The sequence below is a fragment of the Megascapheus bottae genome, chromosome 25 (genome assembly GCF_031878675.1).
Source record: "Megascapheus bottae isolate mThoBot1 chromosome 25, mThoBot2.hap1, whole genome shotgun sequence".
NCBI lineage: Eukaryota > Metazoa > Chordata > Mammalia > Rodentia > Geomyidae > Megascapheus > Megascapheus bottae.
The window spans coordinates 9,035,708-9,053,465 of record NC_143533.1 but is presented as its reverse complement, the minus strand read 5'-3'; the positions used below and the strand labels follow the sequence as shown (position 1 = coordinate 9,053,465).

Sequence of the window (17,758 nt, the reverse complement as noted above, 5' to 3'; positions counted from 1 at the left end):
AGAGGAAAGTCCAGCTGTGGCTCAGGGATAAGCCAAGTGGCTCACACCTGTAATCCTAGCTACTCAGAAGGCTGAGATCTGGGGACCAAAAGATTCTTTTTTAAAAATTTATTTTCATTTTTATTGTATTTAATAGAAGGGTTACAGTTGTATTTGCCAGATAGAGGGTGCATTGCTTCACACACATTGATACCCCTTCTCATGTTTTCGTCCCCATTTCCTACCCCAATCCCCTCCCCTCATCTTGTTTTCCCCCCCTTCCCTTTCCTATTTCAAATAAACAAACAAACGTATGTACAATATACCAGGTAACAAGGTAAGATACGGTAACAATATGAGAATAACCAAGGAACAACAAAAGAGATGTGAAATAACACAATACATTAAGAACAACAATCTCACCTTATATGGCTCTTGTTTCCATATAGGACCAAGAGGCTCTTATCTCCAATTAATTACCAGAAAACCAGAAGTGGCACTGGGGCTCAAGGAGTAGGGTGGTAGCCTTGAGCTGAAGAGCCCAGGGACAGCGCCCAGGCCCAGAGTTCAAGCCCCATGACCGGCAAAATAAAATAAAATACAAATAAAAAAGCACCAACTCATTTACATATCACTTCCTGGTTTTTAGACTGAGGTCAATTGTACTCTGCCCTTGGTTTTGTAATACAGGAGGAAGAGATTCAATATAGTCTTGAACATAAATCAATTCAATTCATACTTAATTGGAGCTCACAACTGCCAACCCCTCCCCATATCTTCTTGCCACCCTTAACACCAGGAACAGAGCTTACCAGAAAGCCTGGATTAGGGGGAGGGTCTATCTCTACATAATCTGTCACCCCTACTAGGGTGACGCAAAGCTCTGCTGCCTGGGGTCACTGTTCGGTCATACTATCTCCTACGAGAAAGCCTCAGGAAAAACGTGGGTACTCAATGTACACAGGTCAAATGAGTGCAGGGTGGTAAATCCCTTAATTCTCCCATCTGTCCATTCTCTGTGTATTCCTGTGCTGTGTAGGATTTGTCTATCCCTAGGTGCCAGAGTCTCTGCACATTAGCTGGAGGCTCCTTTTTGTGTTGTTGCTGGCTGTGGGGCTTGAACTCAGAACCTGGGTACTGTTTTCTCCACCTCCCCTGCCCCCCCACACACACTTTTTTTGGGGGCCATTACTAGGACTTGAACTTAGGACCTGGGCACTGTCCATTAGCTTTTTTCACTCACTCAAGACTAGTGCACTACCATTTGAGCTACTGGTTAATTTACTGGTTAATTCACTGATTAATAATTAGAGATTAGTCTTAACGACTTTCCTGCCCAGGCTGGTTTTGAACTAAGATCCTCAGATCTCAGCCTCCTGAGTAGCTAGGATGACAGGCACAAGTCATTAGTTCCTGACAGGCAACTTTTATGTGGTAGGACTAGGCAGGTCCTGATGCACTCAGTAAATTATCTGCTCTATCAGGTCATCCTTACGAGGCACAATGATATTATAGGAGACACAGAGGAAACTGGGCAAGTTTTAATATTTTCAGATTTACTATTCTCATTCTCCACCATATCCTGCTGAGACTAAAGTATGAAGTTAGCAGGCAGAGAGCGTCCTGTAACCAGATCTGTACCCCAACAGCTATTCTCTGTTCAGCCCTACTTGCTTCTAGGGGAAATGAAGGGTTTAGGGATTCTGGGAATATCATGAAGAAACAGTGTTAGATATGATCTTGCTGAACACACATGAGAGGTGCTCATTAGGTAACTAGGTGTCCAGGAGAGCTTGGATCCAGGAATGCGTTGGGAAGACGTGTGCTCTAGGCTTTATGGGATTTGGGGAAAGTTTTGGAAAACAGAAGAGTTTGACCTGGCCCCTGGAGGGTGGGAATCAGCCTTTGGACAGGGAAAGGGTGACACTGATTCCAGAGGAGTAGCTTGAGCTGGTGGATTGAGGAGGTGATAAGCTACTTCACTTAAGTAGATGGTTTGTGCTGAGAAGTCTGCAGCAAAATTAAAAAGGTAGCTGGGGATGGTGGTACATACTTATAATCCCAGTTACTTGGGAGGGAAAGATTAAAGTCAGTATGGGCAAAAAGTCAGCAAAAATTCCATCTCAATTAACATGCCCAGTGTGGTAGGCAAGCCTGTTCACCCCCGCTACTCAGGAGGCATAGGTAAAAGATGAGAGGTACAAGGCCATCCTAGGTGAAAACATGGGATGCTACTGGTAAATAACTAATGGACTGTGCGTGTGGCTCACAGGAGGGTCTTCCTAGCAAGCCGGAGGTCATGAGTTCCCTTCCCAAAGACTGAAGGGGTAATTGGAGCCCATGCTCACGAAGAGTTAGAGCTTTGGGCTGAGTCCTGACTCTTCAGTAGGTGGCAGGCGGAGCTCTGGAGACCTGAGGGGTCCCAGGAATGGGTCTGGCTTGATTAACACTTTTCTTATAAATTGAATTCTCTGTGAGGTTAGGAAGTAGTTGGCATTTTGTTTAGCTTCAACAAACGCTTTACAATATTTGGACAATGAAATCTAAATCAATGAGCAAGTCCCTATCCTTGTAACACTATCAGTTATAAGCAATCACAAATTATCTGCATGAGCTAACTTCATTAACTGCATAAACTAATTTAACTTCTTTAGACTCAGATTCTGGGAAGGGAGGAATCCTGGTCGCATCTTTGAATCCACAGCATGTAATGCAGAACTTGGAAAATGAGAAAGAAATATTCCCCAAAAGGCACAGTTCAAATCCTAATATCCTGACTGTGGAGAGAAAGAACTGCACTGTAATGTTACCTGCCCCCAAAGACTTCAATCTCTGATAGAGAATGTTAGAAAACAAGTCAATTCCAAAAGGTAAATGGAACCTGCCTGGGAAAGATATCCTTTGAAACAGTTTAGTAATTCAGAAACTACTGTGAGATTCACCAACATAAGCAGTACATTCTGTGGGAATCATTTATTGGCTCTAAGCATTAAAAAAAAAAAAAAAAACCTAGTTGGAAATAGCTAATCCCTGCTCTCTAAAATAAGTCACTACTGTTACCTCCTAGTATTTATATTCCTTTTATGTTACAGTTATTTAAATGGAATGAGATCTATTTTGTACTTACCTTGTAATTCCCAGGAGGTTTCTCTGGGGACAAAACACATAGACGTGAACTTCTACAACAGATGGTATAAGCCCAGCTAAGCTTCTTGTTCCAAAAGTCACATGGACACAGAAGCATGAATAGATTTTAAATGATTACATTGGTTGGTTTGGAACAGCAAATCCTTGGCTTTAAGTCTATGAGACTCGCTATTAGTATTTAGCTCATCTTTTTCTTTTTCTCAATCTTTTCTGTGTTTACTTAATTCCTTAAGATAAATACTTCTAGGATTTTTCCAGTGTCTAGGATCTCCTCTGTAGGAAATAAAATATTATTCTTGTATATAGTACATGATAAGTGAACACATAGATCGTTAGTTTTCCAGTTAGTTGTGGAATGGTTTTATTTCTATTTCTTTCATTCATATTTGTAGCAGTGTAAAAAAGACAGGACTTAAAAAGGGTTGAAGGGCCAGGATCGTAGGTGATAAGAGTACTCACCTAGCATGCATGAAGCCCTGGGTTCAATTTCTTGGTACCACATACACAGAAAAAGCCAGAAGTGACGCCATGGTTCTAGTGCAGAGCGCTAGCCTTGAGCAAAAAGTGCCCAAGGACAGTGCCCAAGCCTCGCGTTAAAGAACCCCCCCCCCCAAAACCAAAAAACCCAAAAACTAAAATGGGCTGAAAGCTGGATGTTGGTGGCTCATGCCTATAGTTCTAGCTACTCAGGAGGCTGAGATCTGAGGATCACAGTTCAAAGCCAGGCCAGGCAGGAAAGTCCATGAGTCTTTATATCTCCAACTGATCATCAGAAAACCAGAAGTGGTTCTGTAGCTCAAAGTGGTAGAGGGCAAGCTGGGCATGGTGGCTCATGCCTGTCATCCTAGTTACTCAGGAAGCTCAGATCTGAGGATCAAGGTTCAAAGCCATCCTAGGCAAGAAAGTTTCTGAGACTAGTATCTCCAATTAACCACAAAAAGCCAGAATTGGAAGCATGTTTGAAGTGGCAGCCTGAACAAAAGAGCTAAGCAAGATGATGAGATCCCAAGTTTAAGCCCCATTACCTACACACACATACTCACACACACAATAAACACCCATATCAGGCAAGGTATCTCCTTTTCCTCTAACCAGGAGTTAGGGTGCATTAGAAAAAATGGTTAATTCCAATTCTGGGACAGCAAATGTAGCACACAAAATTAGATCAGAAATTTATGGGAAGTGCTGAACAGTAGAGACTCCTACTGGCCACCAATGATAAAACCAGTAGTGGTAAGAGTTGAAAAATATTTAGATCTAAGTTCATGTACTTGCACACGAATCTGGTTGGCCATCTGTAGGGAATGACAGGGGACCAGCTTCATTGTTTTGAAAATAAGCAAGTAATTATTCAGCCACTGGTGGCTCATGCCTATAATCCTAGAGGCTGACATCTGAGGATCATTGTCCAAAGCCAGCCTAAGGAGGAAATTCTATGAGACTCTTTATGTCCAATTCACCAGCCCAGAGTTCAAGCCCTAGCAGTGGTGTGCACACGAAAACACATGCAAACACACACGAGAACACACACAAACACAATTGCTTGAGTTGATAGTTACTTGACGGCAGATAATAGGTATACAGAAAAAAAAAATGGTGTGCTATCATCTTCTACTTTGAGGTATATTTGAAAATTTTCAGAAGTTTTAAAAAAAGATCACACAAGATATTTACAATGACACTACTCACCGACTTCAAAATAGAATTCTTAGAACACTCTACGACTCTTCCTAAACCTGGGGCTAAAAGAACAGTGGCTATCACTATCACACAGGCAGTAAACTTGGAAAAAATTTATTAAAACTAAACAAAAATGTTTACTTGATAAAACCTGCAGAAGCCTGAGAGATGGGTTCTTCTCTACCTAGCGTTAAAGGCCCACCTACCAAGTTCTGTCACATCAAACTCCCTGTTCCCATGAACACAGAGGTCTCAGAGGAAGACTGTTTAGACATTAAGTCCTATAAGATTCATCTTGTTATTTCTGTTTTTTCAGCATCTTATCAGGCAGCGAATGGTGGAGGAAAGCACACTGTGAGGTTAATCCTATCAGCCTTTAAGGTTTGTGAGCTAAGCACACTTTAGGAAAGGATGATTCTCATTTCATTAACTCAGCAAGGCACAATACGTAAATTAAGCAGTACAAATTCAACAGTAGAAAAGGCATTAGTGACAGGTATTGGTGCCTCATACATGTAATCCTAGCTATTCGGGAGGATGAGATCTGAGGATCTGGGTTTAAAGCCAACCCTAGTAGGCTAGCCCATGAGAAAATCAGAAGTAGTAACATGGCTCAAACTGTAAGAGTGCTAGCTTTGAGAAAAAAGAGCTCAGGGACAGCACCCAATCCCCAAGTTCAAAGCCCCAGGACCAAAACAAAAAGCTTAAACAAAAAAAAAGGGGGGGGGCATTATTATCTTGAATCCCAGGGCTCCCAACTAACATAGCATTTCCAAAGTTAATGGTGTCCTTTCTTGCTTATCCAGAGTTTGAATTTTGCAGTCTGCTGTTTTGATTCACGTCTGTTTACTGCACTTGAATTTTGGAGTAAAAATGACTCAGCAATGTGAAAGTGAAGTATGTTCTATGATTTGGAAGGCAACAAATTGAGGCAAACGCTCAAAGTAAAAAAAATAAAATGACATTTATTTTAGTTTTTGAAAATTAAATAACAAAATAATTGGCAAAACTCAAAAGAGCTGACATGTGACTGATCGCACCCAAGCACAACAGCATATACTAATGAATATAAAAATGAAATGTTCTTATTCATTTGCTTTTCCCCCAATGTTTACTCCATAGATATTTCTGGAAACTCCAGTTCCTAAGAAAATTCTACTGTTACCAGCTCCTGTTTGAGTGAACTAAATTTCTATCCCTGGAGATAGTGGAACATGAGGAACAGCGCAGCACATTGTCCAGCGTGGGCATGGGTGCTCCACGTGACTACAAGCCCAGGCGTCATCTTCTGTGGCAGTCTCCCCAGCTGCCCCTGCCATCTTCCTAACTCCAGCCTCCCAATATCGCACCAAAACTGGGATGAATAAAACTGAAGATCAAATTTTTGCCCTTTCACTTTTGGGAGTTGGAGGGTCTGAGTGGAAAGAAAGGAGGTTTTGCATGAAGCTTGCCTGCTCCTCAACACATACCCACAGGAACTGAGTATGTTGAATGCACTTACCATCATCGTACAAGGAAGCTAAGGAAAACGAAGGCTACTGCCTGTGATAAAACCTCAGTTCACCTTGGCCCTTTGCTGAAGAACTGTATTAATGTCCTGATTCAAGAGGCACCTCCGGTGAGGACAGGGCACAGAAACAAAGTTTAACTTCAGGCGAGAACATGAACGTTGTGGTCCACAGCATGACACGGCGGCATTACTGATAAGAGCTGCAAGGCGCGTTGGCTGGACCACACACACTCCTGGAGCATCTTCCTTAATGCAGCTTAATGGCGGTTGCCCATACATCGTTGCTGGGGAGAGGGGGAAGGACCCATCCTTGGGGAACAGAGTTGCCTTTCGGGTGATCAGATGGTACCAGGTACTGATCCCAATCATGCCTTAACAAAAAAAAGTATAGAACAACTGTTTATTTCTATTTTTCCAAGGAAGATGTTCAGCAACTTTATTTCTAATTTACTCCGTAACTGATTTCCAGGTATTATACACAAAGTTATTTAGTACTGAGTTTTCTATTCTTTGTGTTTCTTTACTGATGATTTCACCGTTTTTAAGATGGCCCTTCAATGTCCTAATAAAAAACTGCTACGTGTTAGTGGCTCAAACCTGTAATTTTACTCATAAGGCTGAGACCTGGTAGACTACAGTGTGAAGCCAACCCAGGCAAAAAGTATGCCACATTCCATCTCCCAAATAAACAGCCAAAAATGAGGCTGAAGGTACAGCTCAAGTGATAGAGCACCAGGCAGAGTCAAGCAAGCTAAGCTAGCAAAAGGCTGCTGAGTGAAGCATGGGTACCAATGTGTACATGTTCACATACAAGGAGTCCCGCTAAGGTGCCAGCTAGTGTTGCTACTGTAACAGCTGTGATGTGCCTTATCTAATATGTGAATTATATAAGCTTTACTCAGACATGGATTATATGCACTTAGCCATGAGGTTAATACTAATGAATCAACTTGGCTAGAAAACAACAAAATGCTATTACGTAATAATAAAGTCAAACTGCTTGGAAAACCTGTTTCATCTACTGATTTCTGAAAAGACTACACTTAGGAAAGGAACTGATGTTACAGCTTAACATTTTACAGAGGAAGAGAGTAAGAAGGAGATACTGGACCTGGAGACCCAGTTCATGTGTTCTCACAGTACTGTTTAAATCTGGATCCAAAGATGGGACACACAAGGCTCAAAATTTGGAAACAATATAAACCCATAAGGGACTTCCTTGCCCTCTGACCTTATTTGGATAAGCGCTGGCAAGGAGTGCTCGGCCTGGAGATAATACTGTCGGAAAGGCTGCAAGAGGTGAGCAAGTGGGAACTCTTCTGAAAGAGAAGAGACACAATACTACATCAGCCATGAGCTATGAAGAACATTCTTAAGGCAGCGACTGGGCCTGTGATGACAATAGGATCAAACATGTTTGATCCTGTAGACGTCTGTAGACGTGACTTTCACATTACAGTTTACCCATCTCAAATTGGAAGAAGTCATTTGTCATCCATTCTTGGTTGAAGATGAGAATGAATGAATGATTAATGATAAAAAAAAAAAAAAAAGCTGTCAAAAAAGGGGCCGGGAGTTTGGCCTAGTGGTAGAGTGCTTGCCTAGCACGCACGAAAACCCGGGTTCAATTCCTCGGTACCACATACATAGAAAAAAGTTAGAAATGGTGCTGAGGCTCAAGTGGTGGAGCTCTAGCCTTGAGAAAGTCCAAGGACAGTGCTCAGGCCCTGAGCTCAAGCCCAGGACTGCCCCCACCCCCCAAAAAAATCCTTTTCTCTACTACATATAGAGAAACTTACCTGGATCTCCAAATAGCTTATACTCAATTTCACGTTGTTGAAGTAACATTTTCTCCTTTTCTTTTCTCTGTTTCTTTTCCAATTCTCTTTTTCTTTCTTCCTCTTGTTCTCCCTCCAACATAACTCTGAGGGCTCTCTCTTCAGCTTCATACAACTCAGAGCGTTTTTTAATAAGTTTTCTCAGCCGCTGAAGGTGATGCTCAAAGGTTTCATCTGCTGAGACTGGAGGACAGACCCCTGAGCGAAAAAGAAACAGTGTTTCAGATACAACTTTTCCTTATTTCAGACACAGTTCCAGTACATACAAAGTTCTGCCTTTAACTATGAACCTGTTTAGAATCTGGAAATCCTATCTTCAAGGTTGTTTGTTGTTTGTTTTGTGGGGGAGGGGCAGGACATGTTTCCTGTCTCCATTTCTCTCTCCTTTAACCTGCTACACTAAAACAAGTCCTTGCTAAGCTTTCATCTTGTAAGACTCTTTTTGTAAAATGCTCAGAAATGCTTTTCATGAATGGATCACAAGGATCTATGATTTTGTACATAAACTAGAAAGCAGATGGAAGCCTTCAGAGTAGACTGGGAAGAGGATATATTTGAAGTAGTCAGGATGAGTGTGAATTAAGACCCCACAAGGCATACATTCAGATCACTTGTGTAATTAGATATGAGATGAAGGACCGAATCATACATTTTGCACTTTTCCCATTGGTATTACTGGGATTAGAATTTATGATCTTGTCCTTCTTGCTAGTCAGGTGCTTTAATACTTGAGCCATGGCTCTTGCATGAAATCATCCACTGACAACAATTATAGTCTTCCTTGTTTTCTGTACTGTATACTTTTTACTTTTTCTTTTTGCTGGTCCTGAGGCTTGAACTAGGCTTGGCACGGTCCTTAGGCTTTCTCAAGGCTAGCACTCTACCCTTGAGCCACAGGACCATTTCTGGCTTTTTCTGTGTATGTAGTACTGAGGAATCAAATTCAGGGCTTCATGCATGCTAGGCAAGCACTCTACCACTAGGCCACACTCCTGGCCCTGTATTTTAGTTTTGAAAGACAATGGGATCTTAAAATGGTTAAGGTGGGACTGAGTGCCTCCAGATCAACAGACTGACAAGTGCAGCAAAGATTCAAACAGGCAAATGGAAAAGCACCACGAGGTAAGTCCAAAATCCAATCATGACTGGGACCTACTTTGGTGGAAAGACTTTGTTAATTGACTAGGGTATCTGGTGCATCCTCCAGAGGGAACAGGAGAACACTGAGGTCTTCAGAGTCCAAAAGTGACATGCAGAACAGATTCCCTACCTATTCAACCATTCCTATCTATCTAAAAGGCAAAAATTCAGACGGGAAATGCATCCGAAGAATATGTCTTACTTTTGGGAAAAGTAAGAAAGCTTTCACTTTGTTACAAAATAAAAGTAGTATACATGATGCCAAGGCTAGGAATAAAGGAAGTGGGTTCTCACACCGGCCTTTCTTCCCAACTGTAACTGCTTCAAAAGATCTGAGCTACTGCTGACAAGCCTACTTACTCTAGAGTAAAAAGAAAGAAATCTAAGTATTTTTCCTTAAAAGATATTTGGGAGACACTAGGGTAAAAAGGGAGGAATCAAGTGAAAATGCGGAGCCATATAATTACCCTTCCTTGCTGCAGCTTCTTTCCTTAGTTTCCTCAATTTCTCCAGAGCTCGAAGAATGTCTACCATTCTTTTGGTGTCAGCTTGCTTTTTCCTTACTTCTGACAGGACACCATCAGCAGCAGCTTTGAGTTCTTGCTCCTGGAGGGTAAGAAGAGCCCATAAGACCTTGTTATTAGGATGGACTTTCTAGCAGAAGTTCCTCTTTAGAGGATCAGCCCCAAGGTTAACACAAAGACAGATTCTATTTTCTCTAGATCCCCATTTCCTAGCCCTGGCACAACTCTCCTATAGAAGGGCTCCACTATGGGATTATCTTCCAGTGTTCACACTATCATTTGTCCTCTTTTTTTTGGGGGGGAGGGGGTTGAACTCAGGGCTTTCTCAAGGCTAGAGCTCTACCACTTGAGCCATAGCACCACTATCGACTTTTTTCTATGTATGTAGTACCGAGGAATTAAACTCTGGTCTTCGTGCATGCTAGGCAAGCACTCTACCACTAGGTCAGACTCCTGGCCCTGAGTTTGTTTTTTTCTTTTTCTGCCATTCCTGGGGCTTGAACTCAGGGCCTGAGCACTGTCCTTAGGCTTTCCTCAAGACTAACGCTCTACCACCTGAGCCACAGCACTACTTTAGGCTTTTCTACGAATGTGGTACCTAGGAATTGAACCTGGTCTTCATGCATGCTAGGCAAGAACTCTACCACTAGGTCAAACTACCGATCCAACCACTGATGTTTCTAAAGATGCAAAGACAAAGTTCAACATCAACATACTTCATAGTGAAGTTCTATCAGTATCTTGGGTAGTAGAAGCTGCTTATTTGACTGTGGAGAATGAAGGTTGAGGAAAACTCCAGAGGCATTTAAACACATATTTTGCCAATTTCCAGTTTCACCCTGGTCCTGCTTAGAGTTTGGGATGGCCTTTTTCTGGGTGAGGAGATGGTGGGGCTAATCTTTAAGCTTGGGCTCAGGGGGTGGGCCTTTTTTTCCCCCCCCTTCAAGGGCTAATACTCTACCACTTAAAATACAGCTCCACTTCTGGTTTTTTGGTGATTAAGAGATGGATCTCACAGGCTCTCCTGCTGGGCTGGCTTCGAATTGCAATTCTCATATGTCAGCCTCCTGAGTAGCTAGTATTACCTGTGTAAGCCACGAGCGCTCACTTTTTTTAATTTGAAAGCGAAAGGAATTCCAGAAAGTAACAATCCCTGGCTGGTAGCTCATTGCCTGTAATCCTAATCTTAGCTACTCGGGAGGCTGAGATCTGAGGCTGGCAGTTCAAAGCCAGCTCCGGCACCACCGTCTACAAAACTTTTGAACTCAGGGCTGCAGCACTGTTCCTTGGGCTTTCTTAAGGTTAGCGCTCTGTGGGTTGAGCCACAGCATCACTTCTGGCTTCTGCGTATGTGGTACCAAAGCATCAAACCTGGGTCTTCATGCATGACAGGTAAGCACTCTACTACTAGGCCAAACTCCCCGCCCAATCCATAACCACCAGAAAGCCAGAAGTGATGCTGTGGCTCAGCGTGGTTTATCAGTAGTCTTGAGCTGAAGAGCTCAGAGACAGCACCCAGGCCCAGAGTTCCAAGTCCCACAACAGACCCTCCTCCACAAAAATCCTGTAACAGAAAGTTGCAAAACTATTCTGAGAGGGGCCCCAAGTCAGAGTCCCTAGACAGAATCTGAAATCAGACACCATGGGTTTAAGTCAGAAGTACAACTAGTGAAGTGGTTGTGTGATTGTTGGCAAGTTAACCTTGCTATACCCTGATCTGATAACTGAATAATTCCTATTTCTCAGGGTTGTTATAAAGGTTCAAGATCTCATGTATGAAAATCAATCTTCCCAAAGGGTATTGCTGATCTTGTAGGCTATATGGCTTACAGTAACAAATTCATCTTGTGAATCACTTTTGCTCCTTTAGCCACTTAGGGTTTAGGTTGCTTGAGACAGAGCACCAAGTTCCCAATATTTTGTATAGAGGGCAGGATGAGTCCTGTCTTCCTAGCAACATAATGGTCAATCTTATTTGCGTAATTATTTCTTACAGGACTCCACAGTACATCCAGAGCTTTTTACTTCATGCACACGTTTGTGTGTGTGTATAGGTCCTGGAGCCTGAGCCTTTGTGATCAAGGCTAACACAGAGCTTTTGCTTTCTGTGTATCACTAATTATATAGCCATCCAGTCCTCTAAAGCCTCACGCTGCTTCAGCTTCCAACCATCCCCACCCCGACGTCCAGAGCGTCGTCGCTGCTCTCACCCGCTTCTTCTCCTCCACCTCCTGGACGCACTTGACCCTCCAGCGGTCTATCTCTATTTCGCGATCCGCTGCCCGTGCAGCCTCAGCTTCCCGCTCGGCCTCACGTTCCCGAGCTCTCTCACGAAGCCGCAGCCGCCGGCGCCGGACCCTCTCCAGCCTCCGCCGCGCCTCGCCCACGTAGGCGGCCTGAGACAGCGGCTGCAGGCGCTCGGCTAGTTCGGCGCGCAACGGTGCGGCCTGAGAGTGCAGCCGGGCCCAGGCCTCACCATCAGCCTCGGCCTCGCGTAAGGCCTGCGCCAGGTCCCGCAGCCGCCGTACCAGACGCAGAGCTCCGCGCAACCGCGCACGCACTTCGCCCAGGCTGGGCCCGGGGAGCGCGCGCGGGGGTCCGGGGCAGCCCGCCCGCCGGGGGTTCCCGAACACCGCCTCCACCCACTGCCGGTCCCGCAGGCGCTGCAGGGCCGCGTCCCCGAGCACGTCGGGTGGCGGCGGCCCCTCAACCCAGCGAGGGCTCCAAGGCGGCCCCGGGCCTGGAGGCGGCGGCCGCGGACGCTCGCCGGCGTCGGTCCCCGGGAAGGGCCGACACTGGGGCGGCGGCGGAGGTAGCGGCGGCGGCGGCACCGGGTAGAAGGCGCCGCCGCCGCCACGGGAGGCCTCTGCGGGGCCCCGGGACTGCAGAGTCAGTGGAGGCTGGAGGAAGGGGGCGGAGGCCCCCGGAAAAGGGCCAGGCCGCTGAGGAAGAGGAGGCGGGAAAGCCGGGGAGGGAAGCGGTGGTGGCGGGCAGCCGAAGGGAGACGGAGGAGGTGGCTGAGGGGGCGGCGGACCCGGACGTCCCGGGGCGAAGAAGGGCGGCAGGGCCATGTCCACAGCGCTGCTGAAGGAACCGAAACGCCAGCCGTCTCCTGACGGACGTCTGGGCAGAAGTGACGCGCCAGGGCGTGCGACGACCGTGCGGACGCACAGGAAGCCGCGCGGGGCGTGACGTCACACCCGGAAGTGCAACCCCGAGCGGGCATTGGTTGACCCTTCAGTTCTTTAGTCCTGAAGTGAGCGTTGGACGCGTGGAATCGTCTCTTCCTCCTGGGACTACTGGCGCCTTGAGGAAACCCTAGCCACTCGGGAGGCTGCGATGTGAGGACCACGGCTCAAAGCCGGCCCAGGCAGGAAAGTCTGTGAGACGCCAACCCCCAGTTGAACAACAGACGGGGAGCTGTGGCTTAAATGGCAGAGTGCTAACCTACAGACAGCGCAGGCCCTGAGTTCAAGATCCATGATACACACACGCACCACATTAATCAGGAAATCAGATAGAAGCAGGGGCAAAGACTTGACTTAAAGAGGTTGAGAGCAAAGATGGTTTAAGAATTCAAAGCTTCAGAGCCGGGCATGGTGGCTCACGCCTGTAATCCCAGCTATTCAGGAAGATCTGAGGATCGCGGTTCAAAGCCAGCCCGGGCACTAAAGAATGGGGGACTCTTTCCTTCAATTAATCACTAGAAAATGGGAAGTGGGGCTGTGGTTCAGGGGTAGGGCGTAGCCTTGAGCTCTGAAGAGCTCAGGGACAGCGCCCAGGCCCAGAGTTCAAGACCCATGACCCACAAAAGAAAAAAAGAATTTAAAGCTTCACAAGGCTCGAGAAGTAATGCACCCATTACCTGACGTATGTAACTGTAACCCATTATCCCGACAATAAAATACAAAAAAAAAAAAATTGAAAGCTTCAATTCAAATCTGAAGGCAAAACAGGAGTTCAGATGGTAACAGCCAGTCTACCAAATAGCAGGATGGCTAGTTGCCAGTATTTATGGAACTCAGAAACCAGTTGAGCCTGGTGATCTTGGGGATATATAAATTGTAGTATCCTGTATCTTTGCATATGCCAGTCCTAATGTAAAACAGTACACGAATAGCATCAAGAACAAAAACCACGTGGCTTCCCCAACAGAGGCAGGAAGAAAAAAAAGTACAAAATTCAACCTCTCTTCCTATCAAAAGGCCCTGAAGAAGCTAGTAATAAGCTGGGCTCTAGGTGGCTCCCACCTCACAGCCTTGATGAGAACAAAAGAAAAGTGAGAGCATGAAGGCCCTAAGTTCAGGCCCCAGGACTGGGCCATACACACATACACTAGCTGAGACAGTTCACATAGACACACACAGACACACACACTTTTTTTTTTTCCCTTAGTGTAGAAGCTCTGGAAAGAGTACCTGAACTTAAAAGATATGTTTGCTGAGTCCTGTCACTAGAAGTCCATCAATTTGGGTTATCTGTTTCCTTCCATTTTCTACTGCAGTTCCTTTGCAATCATCAGTTTGCAAAAAATTCAATGATAACCCTTTTGGGTGGAACACAAACTGTCTTCAAACAGACTCTCATCTTAAAAGCAGCCAAAAACTCAGGAGACCACATAACTTTGTTCCAGTAATAAAATATCTAGAGACAAAAGCCACTAGCTCATCTGTGTTTTCATTACACATACCTCTCTCAAGCCATAGCCCTAGTCCTCCCTATTCAACCTGAAGACAATTTGGCTCTGAAGCCAGCTGAAGGTATACTGAATGGCTGAAGAGCTCAGTGACAGTGTCCAGGCCCAGAGTTCAAGCTCCATGACACACACACACACACACACACACACACAAAGTGTGGCCTATGTCCCTAGTATCAAGTTCTGTGTAAGATAGTTAATATAATTTTAATAACACCTGTAGAATCTACAACTAGGAGCACTTATGAGAGGAATACAAAAGTACCAAGGAGTAACCAATTCCTAGAATAAAGCTACTTGTTTAAGTCACTGTCTGGCTCCACTCTGGCTGGCCCAGCTACTGTCAGGCACAGTGCTACTGGTGGTTACAGTATGGACACACTACCACAACAGCTTTCATTTAGCTTTGTTTTATTCAAACGTTAAGTTCCAAGATACAAATTGTAGTTATATTCAGTTGTGTTTGATTTAAAAACATCAGTTAGGCTTTCTTAACAACTTCTAAAACCAAATGTAGTTAGGACTAAAATGTCTCCCAGTCTGTTTTTGAAAGATTGCTCTTTATTTAGAAACTACTCCAATCTTCACTCTACAAAAAGGAAAATGATGCTATGAGAATAAAGTAATATTCTGAAAGGTCTCATGAGGAAAACTTGAACCATTACTAGAGAGAGCTACTATAGTAGTTAGCCTTAAACACTGCACAAGGAAATTTCTGGCCCTACCCCAGCCATTTTAGTCTATCACAAAAAGCCCAAGTCTTCAACAAGATTTAGAATTTCTTAGTAGCTTAAGGGTTTATAAAGTGGGCTAAAGCAAAGCTCAAGACTCCAAAAGAAAAAAATAAAATACATGAAGATATTCTGATTTAAACAATTTCAAGCAAGACTGATTGAGCTTAATGTAGAAACTTGTATTATAGAAGGAAAGCGAAATGCTTAAAGGATCTCCCAATCATTTTTATGGAATCAGATGTTACAATTTTAAGTCTACCCCCCATTTTTACTTTTGCAATGTGATGAAGATGAATAATTTATGTTAGTGTGAACACATCCATTCTCTTTGGCTGGTAGTAAAATGGATTTTCTTTAATGTTCTATGGAGCCAAAGGATTAGACAGATGTCTAGCACCAATACAAAACAAAAACCAAATTTAATACTTTAGGAAAAGCGCATGCTATTAGGATATTTTATCTAGTTCTGCACATGGCTCTTGCTATTAAATTTGTTGTTTAGTCTTTTTTCCTGAAGATTTTAATCAGATTTTTTAAGTCCATCTACTCACCTATGGTACTCAGAATGGCTCAAAGTTGGTAAATAAATCAGACTAAGTCATCAAGAGAATGGCTTTTTTAGGAAGTTAGTGTCATGCCTTTACCAAAAGACTTAAGAATATAGGTAAGCAAATAATCAAAATATGGTTCAGGGTATTTTGCCAAAAAATGTCTAAATATGGAACTTCCTGGTCCCATTTTTAAGACAAATAAAAAATCTAAATAGTTTCAGGAAATTAATATGGGTAGAAAAACATAGCACTGAAGAATGGCATCTCAATATTTAATTTTAAAGAATTTATTTTCCCAGTTGTAGAGTAACATTATTGTAAAACCCACAGTTATTGCAATATCTGCATTGCTTAAAGAACTCCTAAGAATTTTGATAACGCGTATTAAAAAAAAAAACTGAACCAAGATAATGTATATTTTATCTCTAAACATTGTTGTCATTCAAGTCCACGTAATGTCTTCTGTATAAATCAATATGATGTTATACTATACATGATCTTATTCTTATCCTAAAGGCTTCTGACCATGTATGATATCCGAGATAGATTCAATGCCTTTAATGTCAGACTGTAGAAACAGGTATGATCCTAAACAAAAGAAGCAAAAGCTTTATATACAGGACAGGAGTCTGACAGTTTAGCTGTTTGCAGCATCTGCTTGGCGAGGCCAGCCATCTTCCTCAACTCCAGAGTCATACTCCTCTTCAGGTGATTCTTTCGCTGGAGTTCTACAATGAAAAGTGTTTCATATTTGTTTGTTTCTTAAAGAAAAATGAGAAGCAAACACAGTTTCTACATTCAAATAGTAAACTAATCCCTTCCTTAGCCAAAACATACACAAAAATCAGGAATATTAAGGTGATTTTTAATATTCAGATTATGTAGTGATAAAACATAAAGAATTACAGAAAAGTGTTACAGGTACATTTCTTAACGTTTTCCCTAATCATTTATTTTTCTAATAAACAATAATTTAGAAACCAAATTCAAGCCAGGCCTGGTGGCTCATGCCTGTAATCCCAGCTACTCAGGAGGCTAAGATCTGAGGATCACAGTTCAAAGCCAACCTCCAACCCCACACTAAAGTTTTTATCTCTAATTAACCACCAGAAAACTGATGTGGTACTGTGGCTCAAGGGGAAGGGTGGTAGCCTTGAGCTGAAGAGCTCAGGGACAATGCCCAGGCCCAGAGTTCAAGTCCCACAATGAGGGGAAAATAAAAGAAACCAAATTCAGTCTTCTGTTATTTATTTATTTATTTATAGTCTTTTTTTAGTCTTCTGTTTTTATGAATGCTGATGACAGCTCATCTCCCTACATATTTTCTGTAGCTGCTTTTGTGCCATGAAGAAGTCTTAAGTAGCTGAAATAGACCACATGACCCCAAGATATTTTTATGTAGCTCTTTATGAAAGTCTGCTGAGCCCAAGATTAGATAAGCAAAGCAATGGAAGATAGGTGGAATTTGTTAGCTAGTATGTTACTACTGAGAGGAAAAAAATAATGAAAATGGTTTGGAAAGCCATGAAAAAAAATAGCATCAGAAAATTAGCCATCAAGCTGGGTGTGGTGGCTAATGCCTGTAATCCTAGCTACTCAGGAGGCTGAGATCTGAGGATCAAGGTTCTAAGCCAGCCCGGGCACAAAAGGATCTGAGATTTTTTTTTTTGCCAGTCCTGGGCTTGAGCTCAGGGCCTGAGCACTGTCCTTGGACTTTCTCAAGGCTAGAGCTCTACCACTTGAGCCTCAGCACCACTTCCGGCTTTTTTCTATGTATGTGGTACCAAGGAATCGAACCCGGGTCTTCATGCATGCTAGGCAAGCACTTTAACCACTAGGCCAAACTCCTGGCCATGGATCTGAGATTCTTATCTCCAATTAACCTCTAGAAAATGGGAAGTAGAGCTTGGCTCAAGGGTAGGGTGGTAGCCTTGAGCTGAAGAGCTCAGGGACAGTGTC

At 43.6% G+C, this 17,758-nt stretch overlaps 2 protein-coding genes across 3 annotated transcripts in view; both read right to left on the bottom strand.

Moving 5' to 3' along the window:
- Positions 1-6,065: 6,065 nt before the first annotated feature.
- Pdcd7 (programmed cell death 7) lies at positions 6,066-12,936 on the bottom strand. 2 transcript variants are annotated; one of them, XM_090358186.1, is made up of 5 exons: positions 12,029-12,936; positions 9,762-9,900; positions 8,116-8,352; positions 7,548-7,635; positions 6,467-6,687 (listed from the first exon to the last, which is right to left on the bottom strand). In XM_090358186.1, exons 1-5 carry the CDS (start codon positions 12,887-12,889, stop codon positions 6,564-6,566), a joined length of 1,449 nt encoding a protein of 482 aa, XP_090214312.1. In that variant the 5' UTR covers positions 12,890-12,936; the 3' UTR covers positions 6,467-6,563. The 2 variants fall into 2 exon arrangements, with proteins under 2 accessions (XP_090214311.1, XP_090214312.1); XM_090358185.1 differs by lacking the exon at positions 7,548-7,635 and having other exon boundaries at positions 6,066-6,687.
- A 1,972-nt stretch (positions 12,937-14,908) lies between these two features.
- The window catches only part of Clpx (caseinolytic mitochondrial matrix peptidase chaperone subunit X), a 39,619-nt gene continuing 36,769 nt past the window's right edge, over positions 14,909-17,758 (bottom strand). Inside the window, exon 14 of the mRNA XM_090358183.1 lies at positions 14,909-16,527. Coding sequence (XP_090214309.1) covers positions 16,437-16,527 — 91 coding nt within the window. The 3' untranslated portion in view covers positions 14,909-16,436. The remainder of the gene's footprint in view (positions 16,528-17,758) is intronic.